The sequence below is a fragment of the Pholis gunnellus genome, assembly GCF_910591455.1.
Source record: "Pholis gunnellus genome assembly, chromosome: 15".
NCBI classification, from domain to species: domain Eukaryota; kingdom Metazoa; phylum Chordata; class Actinopteri; order Perciformes; family Pholidae; genus Pholis; species Pholis gunnellus.
The window spans coordinates 19039163-19057436 of record NC_136542.1 but is presented as its reverse complement, the minus strand read 5'-3'; the positions used below and the strand labels follow the sequence as shown (position 1 = coordinate 19057436).

The following is an 18274-nucleotide window of genomic DNA, read 5'->3' as shown; positions in this document are numbered from 1 at the left end:
ATTGTTCATAACACAGTCTTCCATTCAGTTCATGATAGTCCAACCGTCCTTTGTGAGAGGGGGGGTCGCCTGAAGACCTCTTCCATGTCAAGCCTTTCATGTCAGCAGCCACAAGTATTTCATAGAAAGTTCAAACCTACAGTTTATATATATATATATAGACATATAAATGATAGAAACATTGAACATCAGGTAAACCTTCCAGATGACGCTACTGAATCAAGTCAGATAATGCAATAGAAGTCCATTAATTTGATTATAATATTTGAGTCTTGGGTAATTAAGGTTGGTCATTTCATGTTATACACTACTCATTCCTTTATTCAGGGTTAGGGTGTCTCATGGACGATACTGCATTGTCCTCATGTTATGCTGTTCATATAAACATGAACACAAAGTCTTTGTGACGGCGAGATGTGATCATTTAGTAGAAATGATGTAATTTAATAATAAAAATAATAATATAATAACAGTGCACATGGTTCCAACTAACAGTTCTCTATTAAGCATCGGTGTTCAGGTAAACTATGATGTACTATATGTAACATGTTAATACTGAACACATGGCTCTACAAAAATTAAAAAAGGTATTGGGGAAAAAAGTAATTTGTAAAAAAGTATCCATAATTAAAAAATACACTGCAATGATTGCAAAATGTAGTTTATTCTTACTCTATCATTCCACATACACCGTCCTGCTGCCATACATATCAATGAACATCAGTGTTTAAATAAGATAACAAGACAACTAATGCATTATTTCCTCCTGTTTAAATAGGAACCAATGGTGTTGGAGCTGAAAGCCACAGACAGGTTAGGGAAGTTAGAAAGGCCTGAGAGACACACTGGCACATTGTTGGTTTTGGTCTTACACAATCATGCTCGCAATATCCTGTAAGTAGATGTTCATGTTAAACATACGGGAACAAACATCCTCTGGGTAAGAAAAGCAGAAAGTAAGACCTTCATGAGAAATGAAGCATCTTTCATAAAGCAGAGTGGAATCACACTTCAGTAGTTAGTCAGTGTCCCAGTGTTATCCACGCTCCTCTTTACTCTCCACGCTGCTCTCCTGTATTCTTCATCCAGCCGATGTGACGTCTTCTTTTAACTTGAGGATTCTTTCCATCAGCAGTCATCGTCCTTTGAGTGTCTGCGACTGGAAATAAAGAGATTCTCACTGCCGGCTGCCAAAACACACGTTTACATACACTTAATGAATTGAATTGAACTGATGCTTTCAATAATGTCATTTGATAGTTTTAAGAAGTTGTCTTCTTCGCCGAGTTGAATACATGTCCCACTGAGCTTTACATTAGTTTATGAATACATTTCCAAGCATGCATATTTTGGTTGACTCTCCAGAAACTTTTCTTCTAGTCTCATGTGACATTCAGATGTCTTTTAATGAAACATAGATAACACATGTCTCTTCTGTATTCATCAGCATACAGAGCGTTTTGCTCTGACCAGCAGGTACAGTATCACACCGATCCAACGCTTTTTAACCAGCAGCAGGATCAGTGGGGGAAGAAACTACCTAACTAACAGAATAAAGGAAGTGCGCTCATATGACACATGCCACATGATGACATATTGCTCACTTTCTGTTTGCTCAATGAAAGTCCCCCATCAGACACAGGGTCATTGCACAGAACTGTTTGTGTACTCTGGAATGGATGGCAGGTGATATACAACAGAACGTTTTTCAAATTTCAAAAAATCATTAGTTTATGGTATTTCATTAAAGATAATTTCAATAATTGCAGAGTTCTAATTATCACCCATTAAGTACGCTACTATGACACAGGAATCAATCATCCTCAGGTCCTATGACCAGATTTTACTGCGTATATATATATATTATCCCAAAGATGGGACGCCTGACATCTCCTCTTCTAACACTCCTAGGAAAGCATTTCAACAGTCCCTGTGGCACATTATCAATAGTTCTTTAGGCCTTTTTTTTTTTTACCCCCTTTGCTACACTGTGATATGGAGCGAAGCGTGCTGCCAGCAGTTTGAGTTACTGGTAAAAATATCCCACTTCCTGCCAGCACTGAGTAAAACATGCAGTCTGAAGAAACTCACCAGTTTCCACCTCAGGATCTTGATCCACTCGTCCGCCTCCACACCCGTCTTTGCACAGAGAAAGAATGTCCTCTCAGGAAACACCAGGCTGTGGACACAAGGAGAGCAGAGGTGTGCATCACTCTATAGGATCTAGTTTCTACTCATCAAAGTCTTGGGTGCAGACTATAAAGAGCTTCTAACTCACACTGTTCCTGCACTATTGGACTCTATTGTTCTCCTCCAATCACAAACAGGCATTTGCCCACTGAAACTTTGCTCATGAAGATCCATTGACTGTTGAATCCATTGTATATGTAAAAGAAACCTTTTTTGTTGGGAGTAAAGGGGACAGGCGTAGTATGCCAAGTGATAAAAAATCTCTGACCTGACTTCACAAAAACATTGTATGCAACATGCACAACAAACAGGAACTAAAATCAAGACACATGAGCAGCGCCCGTCCTCAGGCCATCCGTCAAATAAAGAGCAACCACCCATATTTGGGTTGACTTTGTCAGGCCCAGCGACGTATTTGATGTTGTGTGTTTTTTAGATTAGATTTTTAGAATATAAGTGTAAGTTTAAATGATGGTTAGATATTGAGTATAAATCAGTTTTAGTGGCTGTTTTCTTTCCTTTTTTTCAGTTGTGTTTCAGGCACTAGATATGAACAATGAGCCTCAGCGACCATTATATGGAGGAAAAAAAAGAAAATCAGAGCCATACAATCAGGGATCTAGCATAACATATTCAGAACGCTTTGCTGCTTTCTTGATGAATTAACCTTCTACATCATACGAGTTATTTCACCTATAACACACAGCTGGTTGGAGCGATATCTACTGTGGTCGTGCAGCATTGGACATCGAGTTAAAGGGGATCAGTGGGTGTAACCTCTGCACTTCTCCTTCCCTCCTCTTGTTTTCTTCTGCTATTTCACTTCTTACACTTCCTTTTACAAACAACACAAAGGTTCCAGTTTGGAAAGTACAACTCGCTGTGGCCTCAGACTGCAGTGCTGTGACTTCAGACATATTTCATTTGCTTTTTCTTCATAATGTTGGTGTCATCTGATACATGTTGCGTATATTTAGGTCAAAGTCGGGCAAAGGACATAATATTCTTTTGTCTATCTATCTACCTCAGCCATGATTCCAGACAGAGCTGTGAGCCAGCAGGCAGTGTTGGATTACTAAGGTTGGATTACTGTGGAGTGAAATTGATCTCAAAATGGTCACAGAGCATGTACACACAAAGTGCATTGTACAGCTACGCATTCTCAGTGACACAAGTGTAGTTAATGTTACAAGAACTTCAAATTGAAAAGGTGACAAAGGGGGCGAATGATGTGTATGTTTAAAGCAAGTGAGTATGGACGTAAAATAGACATGGTGTACAAATGAAAAATTGTACAAAATGTGTACATTGTGCAATTTTGAGTATTCACAAATGTCTTTCTATATTATAGATAGGCTATTAAACACATACGATGTTATATTCAAATCTTTGACTTTGAAATTGGTTGAGAAATGTAGACATTATAATGCTTTTTCTCCAGAAAAACAGCAGCTTCTCTGTTTACAGGCCGGTCCTGCCCGCTGCATTATGGTGGCGACGTTGACGTATCGCAGCATCGGGCAAAAACGGCCAATGCAGCATATATTCATACTTATATCTACGGTTTTTAAGGCAGAAGAACCTTTCCACCACCGAGCAGTAGCTTATTAAAGCCATATATTTACATTTAAAGGCTACTGTATAGAGTATATAGTTGGTAAATGTATGTGTTCTAATCGAAGTGTGATGAGCTATTCTGTCTATTTAGAAAAAGCATCTTTCCCACTTTGAAATCAAACATGATTTCACTAAAGGCCAGATGTCCTAGTTTGCCACTAGCACTTAAACGCAGCATGCGTGTGTGGAGCTGGAGACCCTGAAAATCGTCTCAATACTCCACACAAATGTAACCTGGTGCATGAAAATCAGGGGATCCATGCGCACACATTGAACAATCTGTACATTACTACAAAAGAATGACACAAATACACACCGCTAGTCCCTGCCGGTGTGTCCTTGGGCAAGACACTTAACCCCAAATCGTCCCCGAAGGCTGTGCCATTAGTGTGTGAATGATGACATGTAGTGTTAAAGGTTTGAGTGGCCAGAAGACTAAAGACTATATATAAGTACAGTCTATTTACCACTTAACAGAACAACATGAAAATGTCATAAGTTGTCGCTGTGGATGTACCAACGCTCACAAGCTAGCCAGTAGGTCACTTGTTAGCATACATTGTGTAAATAGGCAACATCGTAATCTGATGTCAGACTCGTTAATAATGTTACACTGAGAAGACATGCCATACATGTAAAATGTGTTTGTTAACCAAGGAGGTCATATCCATAGTGAAGGATTCAGAGATGTCGGTTAAAAGTATGACTCCTACATAAAGTACATGTGTGGTTGGGATTTTCCACCTTCCTTTATGGTGCATCCCCTCAGTGCTGATCACTGACTGACATCACTTACCAGAAACAGTTGATTCTGTCCTGAGAGTAGTCAAACTGGACTGCAGAGCAGGCTCTCAGATCCAGGGTTCGGATGGGCTCTTCACACTGCAACAGAGACACTCTGCGGCTTACACGGCCACACTACAAGCGGCTTCATACAACTGCTCCATCCACACACTGTAATCACATATCCAAAGTGAAGCTGTGAAACAGCACGTCTAACACACCGTGTTCTTGAGCTGAAGAGAGCCTCACCATTTTGTCTTTGAAGTATTTGAGTTCGTATCTGTTCAGCGTGAACCACCTCTGTTTCCAGCTCTGCAAAAAGGTGTAAAAGAGGATGTATTTGAAGTATTACCTCGGTGAGTGGTCCACTACATCTCCAGATGTCTGAGAGAAGCTGATTTGTGTGCAGACATGTCTTACCTTCACAATCGCTCCTTGTTTCACCAGATAGCCTTCCTTTGTGCCCAGCTGAAAAGACAAGCTTTGTGTTAGTAGAAAAACAATTCTACTATATTCTACTATACTATAACGATAATTCTGTTTTATTGCAACTTGGATCTGGGAGAAAAAAAAAAAAATCACCTAATTTTGTTTTTGAGCTTTTAACCACATCTAACGGCTCTTCATCGGTGAACAGAGTTGTTTGGCTCATTAGTCATGGGGTTGGTTCAGTCAGTTCAGTTAACCCAACTATGGGTCTCCTATCACATGATGACAGGCGGTTGTATATGGTTGGAGGTGGTGACGCCTGTCTCTGTTCAAAGATGGTCTCTGGTGGGGTCTGTAGATCTTGAGATCTTAAGGTGTTGAATGGTTTGTGAGTTCAGATTGAGTGGGGTTCCTGTACACTGAGGTCTTTATGCACCTGTCAGCCTTCAAATGAACACAGGTGCCTAAACACAGCTCCTGTAGTTTGATGAAACTGAACCAACGACGCCATTTGCTGTTGGAGACTGACATGTGGTTGAAAGCTCAGCTCCAGCTTGAGCTGCCCCAATAGCTGAACGGTTCAGGTGCACACCACAGTACTCTGTCCAGGTAAACCGTGATTGGACAATCTCTGAGCAGATGTTTTCATAACTGTCGGTCAAAAACAATGAATATAATATCCATGTTGTAATAATCCAGAATTACCTTTCAAGGCAGACTTAAAGTGAGCTGAATGGAACCCCCCCCTTTAAGGTTACTTTGGTCACATGACATCACAGAAGGGACAGCTGACACACTTTGGGATCAGCTGCTCACAGATGTGAGCGTGCAGAAAGAGGCATACCGATGGTGCGTTCGGTACCAGATCATTTTCTGTGCGGCCCGTCTGTATGGCTGTGTGAACTCGCACCGATTCGTAGATGGACGGCTCCTCCACGCGCCATGGGTACGGACACTTCAGCACAATCAGGGTTCCTGGTTCAGAGGAAAGTGGGCTGGTCACAGGCCTGACCACCTCACAATAACACACAGAAGAAATACAACAGCCGACAACTCAACAGATGTGCCTGGGGCTATTCTCTAGTTGTTGGATCGGAGTGGATCATTTATAATAATGGAAAACACTGGAAAATCCACAGCTTTAAATGGACGTAGGGAGGAGGGTTAGGCATAAAACCTTGGTGTGCTGGTAGTCCATATCTTTAATTCCTCTCGCTTGGACCGCTATAGTTCTCTTTACTTCAGTCTAGCCAATATCTCTCCTCCAGCTCATTCTGTATGCTGCCACTAGGCTTTAATAATGTTACGGTAATCCTTTGTGAGATCTTTGGGACTCCCTGTCGGAGTAAATCAGGCTAGCCGTCTCAGTAGCATCTTTTACTTCACTATAATCATTTTAGCTTTTCTACTCATAAACACTTTGTAGCTCTACTTTTCACAATTTCAAACTACTGCCTGTTTCTATTTGATCCCTACACCCATTTGCGCACAAACCTGAGCTGGAACAAGGGATTTCTAGTATAGCTCCAAAAAGGCTCAAAGGATCTCACCTCCGCCATGAAAGCCATTCACCAGAACGATAGCCAATAGATCAAATGTGGCGTTTCACTGTGTGAGCTGCTCATATGCAGCAAGCTTGTTAGTTAGAAGAGCTGAAGTTCTGCATACCTGCGTCACTGCCCAGCAGAGGCTGGTTGGCAAAGTGGTTGACGAAGTCGTGAAGGGTTGCAAACACGTTGAAGCCAAACATGTAACCATCGTCTTTGCGTGTCACATGAAAATGCTTCACAGAATCCTTCGCCCTGCGCGTCAAATGACAAACAAACATTTAACAATGCACTGTTAAAGTCATTCATGTGCACAAATACAGTGTTGTCAGTATTTGTTAGATTGTTTCCCATCTTGGTAATGGCCTCCGGCATGTTCATCAAGCATACTTCCTGTGTAGCCTGTGTATTAAAAAGTATACCCACTAGCGGGAAGATCACGGCCAATCCATCCCGGGCTGACATCAGATGATCTACCTTGACATCTTCAGATTATGCTCTATTAGTTTCACTCAAAAAACTCTCTGCTACTTGTTCAGAGTTTACTATTTACTGCCTCCACTGTTGATGTGCTTAGTTACATCCTGTTCATGAGTAGTGTTCATTTCTGATGATGCACACAACAAACGGAATGTAGGACAGGCCGGGTAGTGATGCAAGGTTACCAGGTTACCAGGTTACAAGGTTACAAGGTTAATAGGTGACAAGGTTCATTTATTGTCATTGTACAACATGTTTCGTAAAGGAAATGCCCGGTTCTGCTACATAAGGAAAATACAAGCGAAACAGAAGTGTGGCGGTCTGATAGCTGGTACTTGTGTTTCATTTAGAATGTACGTTTTAGACGGACTGACCTGACGGACAGGGCGAAGCAGCCTGGTCCCTCGTTACTGTTCCTCAGGAGATAACTTCCATCAGTCCCATTGGACAAGAGAAGGGCCTCTGTGGCATGACGGGACAGGTCATGGTGGTACCACCTTCAACAAAATCAACAAGATTAACCCAGAACTCTACTGGGATGAACAGACAATCAGACAGTCGATCTTGATCCATTCTATTTCTTTGGGAATAAAATAGATCGTCTAAACTGCCACAATCTTTAAAGGCAGGGTCGGTAATCTGCAAAAACGTTTCTGATATTTTTGTTGAAATTACATCCTGACAGCAATCAATGAATCAAATTGATTCAATCTGGTATCTGTGACTGTCGCAGGACTGTAATAAGCCCGACCAATCACTTCATTCGAGTGAGGGAGGCCTGAAGGGACGTGCTGTCAGGGTTGCCGACTCTGCGACTTTCTTGCTAGAACTAGCAACTTTTGGAGCTAATGGTAAATGGACTGTACTTGTCTAAAAAGGCTGAGTCAGGCAGTAGCTCTGGGCCGTCTCTCTCCTTTCTGCTCTGTGTGGAATACACACCGGTCCACATCAGACACTCTTAACACTGAGATAAGAAACAGCAACGTCCACATTCACTGCATTAAGGTGCGCTGCGAGCATTTGTATCCTGAATAGAGCACAGATCTGTGGGCGACTGTGGCGTCGTCCTTCATTTAGAGGATCGGGGGTTCGATGTCCATGTCGATGTGTCCTTGGGCAAGACCCTTAACCCCAAGTTGCTCCCGTAGCTGTGCCTGTGGTGTGTGAATGTTAGATAGGAGTCCTGATGGGCGGGTAGCACCTTGCATGATAGCCCCTGCCATCAGTGTATGAATGGGTGTGAATGATTACATGTAGTGTTAACGATGGTGACAGAAACCAACTCACTGTGTTAAACACACCCTCGACCTTGTTCCGTCTTATGGCATTAAAATAGAACACTTAATAGTCTTTCCATAGAACACTCTTTTATCAGACCATTATCTAATAACTTTTGAATTCTTACTACCGGAGTGTACGGCATTAGTCAAAGGTTTCTACACTAGATGTCTATGTGATAGTGCTGGAGCTAAATTTAAAGAAGCGATTCCATCTGTATTTAACTCAATACCATAATACCATGTCTCAATGTAACAGAGGACTCCTGTGACACTAGACTCTATTGCACCTTAACAATATATGATAATAAAAGAAAGGAAGTTCGCTACATGGTATAACCCTCAAACCAGTATATTACATTGCGAAAACTTGAAAGGATACGGCGTTCCACCAATTTGGAAGAATCACAGTTAGTCTGGCGAGACAGTCTTAAAACATACAGTATAAGAAGGCCTATTACTCATCATTAATAGAGACACTTAAGAACAAGCCCAGAGTTCTCTTCAGCACTGTAGCCAGGCTGACAGAGTCACAGCTCTGTGGAGCAGAGTATTCATATAGACCTCAGTAGTAGTGACTTCATGAACTTCTTTAATAAGATCATAACTATTAGAGAGAAGATTAATAATGTATTCCTACAGGCCTCAGTAGTAGTGACTTCATGAACTTCTTCAATGATAAGATCATAACTATTAGAGACTGGATTAATAAACTCCTGCCCTCAAACAGTACCGATCTATCCTTAAATATAGGAACCTTAGAAACAGCTGTAAACTCTGATATATATTGAGATGGCTTTACTCCCATCGCCCGTCACCAATTGACTTCAACAATATCTACGTCTAAACCTTCTACTTGTCTCTTAGACCTCATCCTGACTAAGCTACTTAAATAAATATTACCTTTAGTTAGCACCTCTTTACTAGATATTACTAATCTGTCTTTACTAACAGGCCATGCTTCTTAAGAAGCCCACTCTTGAGCCAGAGGTGTTGGCTAAATAGACCTCTCTAACCTTCCCTTCCTCTCTAAGATCCTTGAGAAAGCAGTCGCAAATCAGTTGTGTGACTTTCTACAAAACAATAGTTTATTTGAGGATTTTCAGTCAGGATTTAAATGTTCCTAATTTTAAACTCAGACTAAACTGAAGTTACTCTATTAGGCCCAGGACACCTTCCAAACATCTAATGATATAGTTTCTCTAGATGGCATTGCTCTGGCATCCAGCATCACTGTAAACAGTTATCTTTGATCAGGATATGTCCTTTAACTCCCACACAAAACTCATTTCTAGGACTGACTTTTTTCACCTACGTAACATTTAAAAAATCAGACACATCCTGTCTCAAAGCGAAGCAGAAAAATGAGTTCATGCATCTGTTACTTCTAGACTAGATTACTGCAATTCCTTATTATCAGGCTGCTCTAATACATCTCTTAAATCTCTCCAGCTGATTCAGAATGCTGCAGCTCGTGTACTAACAAAAACTAAGAGAAGAGATCATATTACTCCTGTATTAGCTTCTCTGTACTGGCTCCCTGTAAAATCTAGAATTTGAAATCATTCTCCTCACCTACACAGCTCTAATTGGTCAGACACCATCGTATATTAAGGAGCTTATAGTTCCATATTACCCCACCAGAGTCTGTGTGCTTTCTCTCCTCACAGGTTTCCATGGATCATGGTTATATCTGGACCCTGGTCCAGCCTCCTGCTACTATCTTTATTATTGTTAGTCACATTTCTATTACTATTGCCGATACCATTACTGCTTTTGTTATCATTATTATTCTACTGTGTCCACTGCTGCTGTTATTATTAGTAGATGTAATGTTTCCATCATTATTCTGCTCACTACTCTCATTATATGAATCATTTCTGTCATATGCATTGACTGTGTTGTAACTCAGTCCTGCTGTTCATTCTGTACACGTGACCTCTATCACACTTCTGTCCATCCTGATAGACGGATCCCTCCTCTGTTGCTCTCCATGAGGTTTCTTCCTTTTTTTCTCTCCCCATTAAAGAGTGTTTTGGGGGAGTTTACCGATGTGAGGGTCAAAGGTCACAGGATGCTGTATGTGTACAGATTGTAAAGCCCTCTGAGAACAATTTGTGATTTTTTGCTTATGCAAAATAAATTGAATTAAATTATAAACTATTCCACTAAAGAGGCATGGTTTGCAGGTAAATATGAGACAAGAGTTGATGAAAAATGTGCCTTTTGAATAAACAGTTGGTTTTCAGATGAAATGGGGATTAATGTTGCTGGTAAACAAGCCGCAGACTGTAAGACAGCTGTAGAGGAAACTAGTAAAAGGATGTGAAAGTGCAGTATTTGCATAGACAGCTGCTGAGGGTGTATACAAAAAACGCTATAGCAGTGTGTAAACATAGCATGGAGGATTATGGTCGTCATATACTGACTGCAACATGCAGGAGGGGGCAGAATATTAGGTACACCTAAACCAAAGTTCAACATTATAAGCTTAATAAAAGTAGAATGCATTGTTTAACTATTGTATTGGATAGCATTGGATTGTACAGGTGTACATGGTATGTCACAGAGAGTTTATATACAGGTTAAAGTATTGTTTGATTTTGTACTTCACAAGTCCTGTTTTAGAACCAGCTTTAGGTCGTCTCTGACAAAGACCAGCAGTTTATTGCCGCCCTGCTCTGAGCTCCATGGAACATCCTACTTCCATTTTCTCTCGTTCATTACATGAGAGTCCATTCAAACTGTAACCAGTTAAACGGTTTGAATATCGCCCAATATGCAAAACGACTCTACAGAGAAGCCAAGTGGTGGTATGAAGAGTTGAGAAGTGGCAGGAATTTATGACACTGTCGACTGTCTGGGTCAGATGAATTCCCAGATATTACACTTTGTGATTTCTCTCAACATAGTTTCTGTTTGTGAGTAGGTCAGAATACTTTGAATGACGTCATTGTGTGATACAGATTCTGGTTCAGTAGAGTGGGGTTCCTGACTCGTATCGTTTTCTATAAGAGAAGATGTTAGTCATATTTTTTTTGTTTTGATTACAAATCATATTTTCTAAATTTGCTAATATATTTGTGTGATCTAAATACATTATGAATCGATGTTACATTTTGTATTCTGAATAATTATGTTTAATAACTATTAATATTAATATGAGAGATCAGCTGTGATAGGAGGAAGGGGTGGGACTTCGGTTAGAACGGGGCATCGGCGAAGTCTATTATTATTATTATTAATATGTGTTTAAAAGTTTGATGAAAATGAAAATAAATCGACCAACTCACGGCAATGGAATCAGCGTCTGCAGAGTCCATCATCTGGACTGTTTAACCCCGTAACGTGGCACAGTGTATAAGAACAACAAAGAACAGCGTCCCACGCGCTCTACATCTGCAGTAGGTCCCACGCGCTCTTACCCCAAAGTCTCCAACTCGTCTCCAGACGCATCGCTGTAGAAGCTCATGTCAGGACGTCGGGGTCGATATGCGCACGAGGAGCAGCAGCAGTCACACAGAAGTGAGAGCTGCGAGCTCGAGGCAGACACGCCTAAAGAGGAAATGAGACTACTGTAATGCATCCAGAGTCACGAGCGGCCTCAGAGGGTTACCTCAGCATTCCATTCATTTATCCAAAGCAACTCACAATCAGTGCATTCAGCTAGACAGGTGCAAGATCAACGTTGACAGAATGGTAGAAGATGCCCCCCCCCCCCACCATCAGCTCCATCAGACGCTGAACTGCTTCAAGTGCTGCATTTAGAGTCAGTCTGAACAAATGAGCTTCCAGTCGGCCTGCTGTCCACTGTTGTGGAGCCAGGTCACTGCAGAACGCTGCATAAGGCTGTGGGGGAAAACACAGTTCATAAATGTTCACAGGTAAAATATTACATTTAAATTTGTGAAGTATCCAATATGTCACATGTGGTTTTATGTGAAAGCAGCCCGGTCACTCTCTACTCATCAAACACCTTCACAGTGTGTTGCTGATGATGCACCATGCTGTGAACACCACAATAGAATAAATCTGATTTGGGTATTAAAAAACTAAATCAGCCTGCCATTCATCGTCTATAGAGCAGCTCCAGACTTTACACTTGATTACATCACAACTCGGAGACTTGTTTCTCTGGTTTCTGGCTTTGAGAGAGAGTAGCTCATGTTCACAAATGTTGATGGAATTTTTCCAGGCCAGGGAAACAACATATTGGAGTTTTTCGTTTAGGTGGTGTTCCCCTTGAAGGTTTGCATTGCATCAAAGTGAGAAGGATAGTTCTGGTGTTTTGAGGTGGGGTTGAGGTACACATCCATTGTCAGTGTATTACTGACCATCCTTTAGGTGGCTGGAACAGGATTTGCTGCTGCCCGTGTCCACAGCAGTACATTGCTTTGCTCCCATGCTGGTACTCCTGTCTGTCTGGTCCAAACTGGGGGGGGGGGTACAGCTGCTTACTGTACATAGTACATTAACTAGCTGGACCGGGACTGGATGGATCCCATACAACCCCACTTCTAAACACCGGGGTCCGTTTCCTAACCCTGAGAAGGGATGGGTGTCACAAACAGCTGGAAATGAAAGGCAGAGCCTCCTTTGTAATCCAGTGGAAGTAGAGATATGAATCATGCATGTGAGCTATATATGGACTGAGCACATTTTTATTTAACACAACTAAGTTGTATTCAGTGCTGTCCTTTCATTCATCATTTACCAGACTATGAGAAAGCAGAGGAACCTGACTAGGCTGAAGCCTACAATAGATTTTAGATATCTGTTCAGCTTTAATCTCAAGAGGACGAACTACAGGGGAAACTGGAGATGAAAAATATAGGAGGTAAAAAAAACATATATACATAGATCAATAGACACAAGAAACATGGCGGTAAGCTCACTTTTTTTTTTCCTCTCTTTATTGAACTGAAGTTTCCCTCATCTCAGAGTTACTAACTACTCCCAAGGTTTCCCTTTAGCTGCCTTCTGGAACAGGGCCCTGACCTGACCTGACCTGGCCTCTGAGGCTTCATGGCCTGGTTCTCAGAGGCAGCAGGGTCACTTCACTTTGATGGAATTCTGACTTGCTGGACTGGTTTGATCAGGATTTCTATCACAGATGGAAAACCAGCATTCCTCTGCTGGGCTCAGTAACAACACGAACAAATAATCAGCAGCAGTTTGTTGCTTTTCTTTAATTAGTTGACGGTTAATCATTTGAAGATGGTTCTTTTTTGAGAAAGTATTTATTTCGAAAATGAGTCATTACAGCAAAGTCCACAACAAACCCGCCACATCTAACATGGCGGCCTCTCGTTTAGGATCTACAGAATCATATTCATAATCACATGTTTGTCAGCTTAATAGTGTCCAGGATGTGTTGTGAACAGTAACATTAGTGCACCTTCAGGTGAAGCTCTATCTGCTAAAGGTAGAGTACATAGAGCGCTTTACAACCAGTCTCACACATCTGTGGTGCAATCCGTCACAGTGAACCTCAAGTCTCAGTTCAGATCAATCAGTGCGTAAACCTCCACGTCAGGATAACGTAGCCTCATGCAAACCTGATCTCACTGTGACGGACCCGACCATTCACTTTCATACTACACACAAACTGCCCGTAACCAATGAAGAATAGGAACAAAAATGAAAAATGGAACAATTTGCATTTAAAATGTTTCTGTATTCATGTCAAGTGAACATGATTTGTAGTTCTAGAGGTAAAACATGCCCTTTAATAATTACTCACTGGATATTTGAGTGAATTTGTTTCAACCTTGAAAACATACACCGGTATAGATGAGAATAAACCAGTCATGGGTTCAAATATAAATAATATTAAGACAGTGAGTTGACAATATTACAAATTGGGGGGTTCTGGGAACAAAATCCCCTTTTGATTTGATGAGAGTTTACCTGAGAAACAGCACCAGTGTTTGCTCCATGCTCTAGTATTAGTCATGTTCTTCATGCAAGGAGAGAACATTAGAAAAGGCCTTTGTTGAATGTTGATCACAGCAACACAACAGCAAATCAATTAAACACATTCTCTTTGGCTACATCGGATTGGATGCATTTGGATTGTCCAGCGCTCTCTTTAGCCACATGCTACCCGCCAAAGAGCTCACGTGAACAAAGAGTAACAGGAAACACTCACATATCCAGATCTCTTTCTCAGGAGTTGGTGGAGACCAAACCACAGCTATGTACGCGACTAAGTAGCGGACACAAACACCACTCCGATGGGACGCTAACGTTGTGTACGTTTTCTTACATTCTGATTTACGCTCTTCTGAAAGTAAGCCAATAAAACTGACATATGACATTTGTCAAAATGAACATGCATGTCGGGAGGTCCGCAACTTCATTGTTTTTCCTTCTGTGTCATTATCCAGCGGAGGATGATGATGAATATGAAGCAGCAAAGTAAAAATAAACAAAAATCTATGATCGTATCTGTGATCTATGAACTATGATCTGACTTGGTCTCTTTCCTCGTCAGTCTGCTGGCTCACAATGATAACTGTAGTACAAAGTGAAGGCTAGCTCATTCCTTTAGGATCACAGTCAGAAGATTAATAAACTCATGATTTGTTGACGTGCAAATGATACATACAGCAAAATTTTAAAAATTGTCTCCACTCCACTTCCACACGGTGGTCATGTTTCACAGACAAATGCTCGCTATTGTGATTCAATCACTGAGTAGAACATCCATCTTTCTTCATAATTAGTTTCTCGAAAACTTCTTTGGCTGTTGACATGTAGCACAACGAGCATCTCTCAGCAGAACGGATAGGTAGCTGTGGAACGTCCATACAATCTATTCTGCCCCAGCATGTCAATATCAACTTTTAGGTCTTTCTTCTTCCATTGCCTGTCTGCCTGTGTGTGTGTGTGTGTGTGTGTGTGTGTGTGTGTGTGTGTTCGTGTGTGTGTGTGTGTGTGTGTGTGTGTGTGTGTGTGTGTGTGGTGTGTGTGTGCATAAAGGGACGTCAGGACACCACTGCGGCTGGGCTGGGCTCCAGGCCCGGGTTGTCGGCACACAGTGGCAGCCTGTTGTCTCCGGACCGGTTCAGGTTCCAGCACTGCATTTTCCTGCGGTATTTCTCCGAATCCACTTCTTCCATCCAAGCTGGTTCCAGAACAGCAGACGGGTGCAAGGTGTTGTACAGAACTCGAAACAACAGCCTGCAGAGGAGAAAACGCAGGGCAGATGTGAGTATCAGTCAGTCCTCCAGGACTGTGGCTTCACGCGGATCAGTACATGATGAACTCAACGCCCAACAGAGAAGCAACTTCAGGCCTTTCACTCGACTAACAACTGGACCACTGGTTAGGCTCGGCTAATCAAAAATAACTTGAGTTAGGTATCTGCGTCGAGTTAACTTGTGATGTTTCACTAGATTAGCACCAGATTAATCCTGACGATAATATGGTGATGAACCACAAGGCAACATGTTGTGCTCCTCTTCCTTTGCTGTAGCTCAGCATCCTGAGGACGGCCGCTACACTAAATCATGTTCATGATTATTTGAGGTCCTGTAAGTACCTGACCTGTGTAGGACTTGTGTAGATTAGGCAGAGTGCATGCACACAGTTAAAGACTGCACATCTGCTGCTATGTGATGACTACAGGCATTTAACTGACTGAGAATAAAGGACATTCTATTAACAGCTAACAATATTGGTAAGAATCAGTCAATCTAACACCGTACACACTCCACTTTAAATGCACTAGAAGCTGTACTAAACTGCATTTATCTGAACTAGGATTAAAATGAATGAGCGAAAGAGTCAACATGACTTCAAGGACTTTCCAAACTGAGAACAGGAAAATGGATTTGAGTGAATCGTTGTAGAAGAGGAAGTGACAGTTCATCGGTTGACAACATGGAGGCTGCTTTGCATAATACAATCTGAATGTATCGCTGCTTTTTTTCATATCCGTTAATTCATTCATTTGATTTCCATGGCTTATGGTAGTATCAATATATGTCACGCATATAGTACCATTATATGTCTCACTGACACTTACAAACAACACACATCTCAACATCATTTAGTTGAGCCAAGATCCGTAATACAGACACATATCTCACCATATTAGGTCATTTTAGTTTGACGCGTACACGCACATACACACAATCACAATAAAAGGTTATAAAAGGGACGATGGACACCAGAGCTGTAGCTCCTCAAGTGTACAAGTCTCGTCTCGATCTCATCTTCTCTCAGATTTGTATCAACATCCTACAGAAGCCTGTGTTTCCTGTGCTAGCAGCTAGCAGCTAGCTCTGACTGTATGACTTCAATAACAGAACAAGAGAGCAGCTGTATGAAGTTGGCTTTTGTAAAAGGAAAGCCCTTATGACTTCAAAGCTGCACTGAAGTTGGACCCAGCTTGTGCACATTTCCAGTAGTGTGTGTGTGTGTGTGTGTGTGTGTACCTGGGTAACAGAGCCGTCACAGTAGTGAGAGCACATACGATGTAGTAAAGAGGCTGGGACATCTCCAGGGTTTCCACCCCCACAGGGTTGGTGGGGGGGCTGCAGGTCACGCAGAACAAACTGAAGAGCAGCACGAAGCCAAAGTAGGAAACACCACTGAGCACCAAGACCAGCACATGAATCCACGTCTGCAAAACAGCACAGACGTTTGGTTAAGCCACAACACAACTGGAGACGCAGTCCTCATGTCACTTCCTGTCTGGACTCTGATCACAAACAACCAGTCCTACTGTACAGCAGTGTGTCTGACCAGAGTGTGGCTCTCGATGACTTGGTGCAGCAGGACGATGAAGAGGGCTGAGGCATTGATGGGAGAGCCGAAGGACAGCACACTGACGCTGGATCCCCTGAAAGCCTGAGACAAACATCACAACTGTATGAGCAGTGTTTACAGCTACGTGATAGGACAATCAGCTGCAAGGCTGTCAGTTAGAAGGTTATTAAGACAAAAAACGCCTAGTGTGGAGGTACAGTGTGCAACAGTAGTAGAGCACACATGTAAACAGCAACGGAATACATACTGGTGGAGCTACAGTATGTCACACAACTGAAGGATTTGACACGATGTACTTACAAAGTAAGGCACAAAGAAGCAGATGAGGCTTTGGTAAAACGCATCCAGGACTGTGATCCAGAACATGTAGGGAGCATAGACCTGCAGAGACAAAGGACTCACTTAGTCCTTCTAAACACAGGTCCATGTTTCATTTCCTGTCCACACATGAAGGAAAAACAAAAGGTACCGAGCTGGACAATGTATCTTGAGGATCTTATAGAAAGTCTTTATCTAGTGAACTCAGGTGAGCTCCTGTATGGAGGAACCTGATGGAGGAAGTGTAGTGAGACTGGTCTTTGATTTACAGAGACTCATTGTTATCTGCCTTAGATATGATATTATGATATGATGGCTGTTTTGATGATTGATAATCCTAATTATGACACACACGGTACTGAAGTGTTCTTTATTAAACTGGTTGTTTGTGAGAAGCCGATAACCTGGTGGGATCCTGATGATATCATTAGTATTGATAGGATCTGGGTCTCAGAGTAGAGCTTTGACTCCCTGTGGTCCCATTTCAAAAGCTTCTCCATTCCTTAGGAACAGGAAATGTTTGACATGATGATGAAAAGACGGGATAAACAATAGAGCGAAACGCTGAACAACAGCCGCTGTGATTGCAGGTTTGCGCGTGCCGTGTCTTGGTGTGCATGAAGTCACCTCGGAGGTCTGCAACTCCCGGTAGAGCTCGGGCAGCTCCATCAGAGTGTGTGCAGGCGTGTCTCGGTCCAGGACGCCGTAGATGAGCGGAGGAACGGAGGTGAAGATCAGGTTGAAGAGGATGAGCACCCAGGCGTTGGTCATGACGCTCCCAGAGAAGCCACAGAAGAACTGATACCAGAACAGCAGATTCACATACATCTGCAGACAGACAGACAGCAGAGCGGA

At 42.0% G+C, this 18274-nt stretch overlaps 2 protein-coding genes across 2 annotated transcripts in view; both read right to left on the bottom strand.

The window, feature by feature from the left end:
* Nucleotides 1–653: 653 nt before the first annotated feature.
* On the bottom strand, nucleotides 654–11831 carry dapp1 (dual adaptor of phosphotyrosine and 3-phosphoinositides). Its single transcript, XM_079174187.1, has 9 exons — nucleotides 11749–11831; nucleotides 7421–7543; nucleotides 6688–6821; nucleotides 5864–5994; nucleotides 5011–5058; nucleotides 4840–4902; nucleotides 4604–4689; nucleotides 2092–2179; nucleotides 654–1159 (listed from the first exon to the last, which is right to left on the bottom strand). The coding sequence occupies exons 1-9, from the start codon at nucleotides 11793–11795 to the stop codon at nucleotides 1136–1138; spliced, it is 744 nt and encodes a 247-aa protein (XP_079030313.1). The 5' UTR covers nucleotides 11796–11831; the 3' UTR covers nucleotides 654–1135.
* Nucleotides 11832–13258: 1427 nt separating this feature from the next.
* The window catches only part of atp10d (ATPase phospholipid transporting 10D), a 32610-nt gene continuing 27594 nt past the window's right edge, over nucleotides 13259–18274 (bottom strand). The window contains exons 20-24 of the mRNA XM_079174342.1: nucleotides 18047–18247; nucleotides 17402–17482; nucleotides 17078–17182; nucleotides 16768–16955; nucleotides 13259–15508 (exon numbers count right to left, since the gene is read on the bottom strand). Coding sequence (XP_079030468.1) covers nucleotides 15313–15508; nucleotides 16768–16955; nucleotides 17078–17182; nucleotides 17402–17482; nucleotides 18047–18247 — 771 coding nt within the window. The 3' untranslated portion in view covers nucleotides 13259–15312. The remainder of the gene's footprint in view (nucleotides 15509–16767; nucleotides 16956–17077; nucleotides 17183–17401; nucleotides 17483–18046; nucleotides 18248–18274) is intronic.

Excerpts from the sequence above, each read along its gene's own strand:
- dapp1 (XM_079174187.1), bottom strand. The coding sequence starts at position 11,795 with ATGAGCTTCTACAGCGATGCGTCTGGAGACGAGTTGGAGACTTTGGG. Across the intron at positions 4,690-4,839 it reads AATACTTCAAAGACAAAATG|TGTGAAGAGCCCATCCGAAC; the intron begins GTGAGGCTCTCT and ends TCTCTGTTGCAG. Across the intron at positions 2,180-4,603 it reads GACAGAATCAACTGTTTCTG|CCTGGTGTTTCCTGAGAGGA; the intron begins GTAAGTGATGTC and ends TTGTGTCCACAG.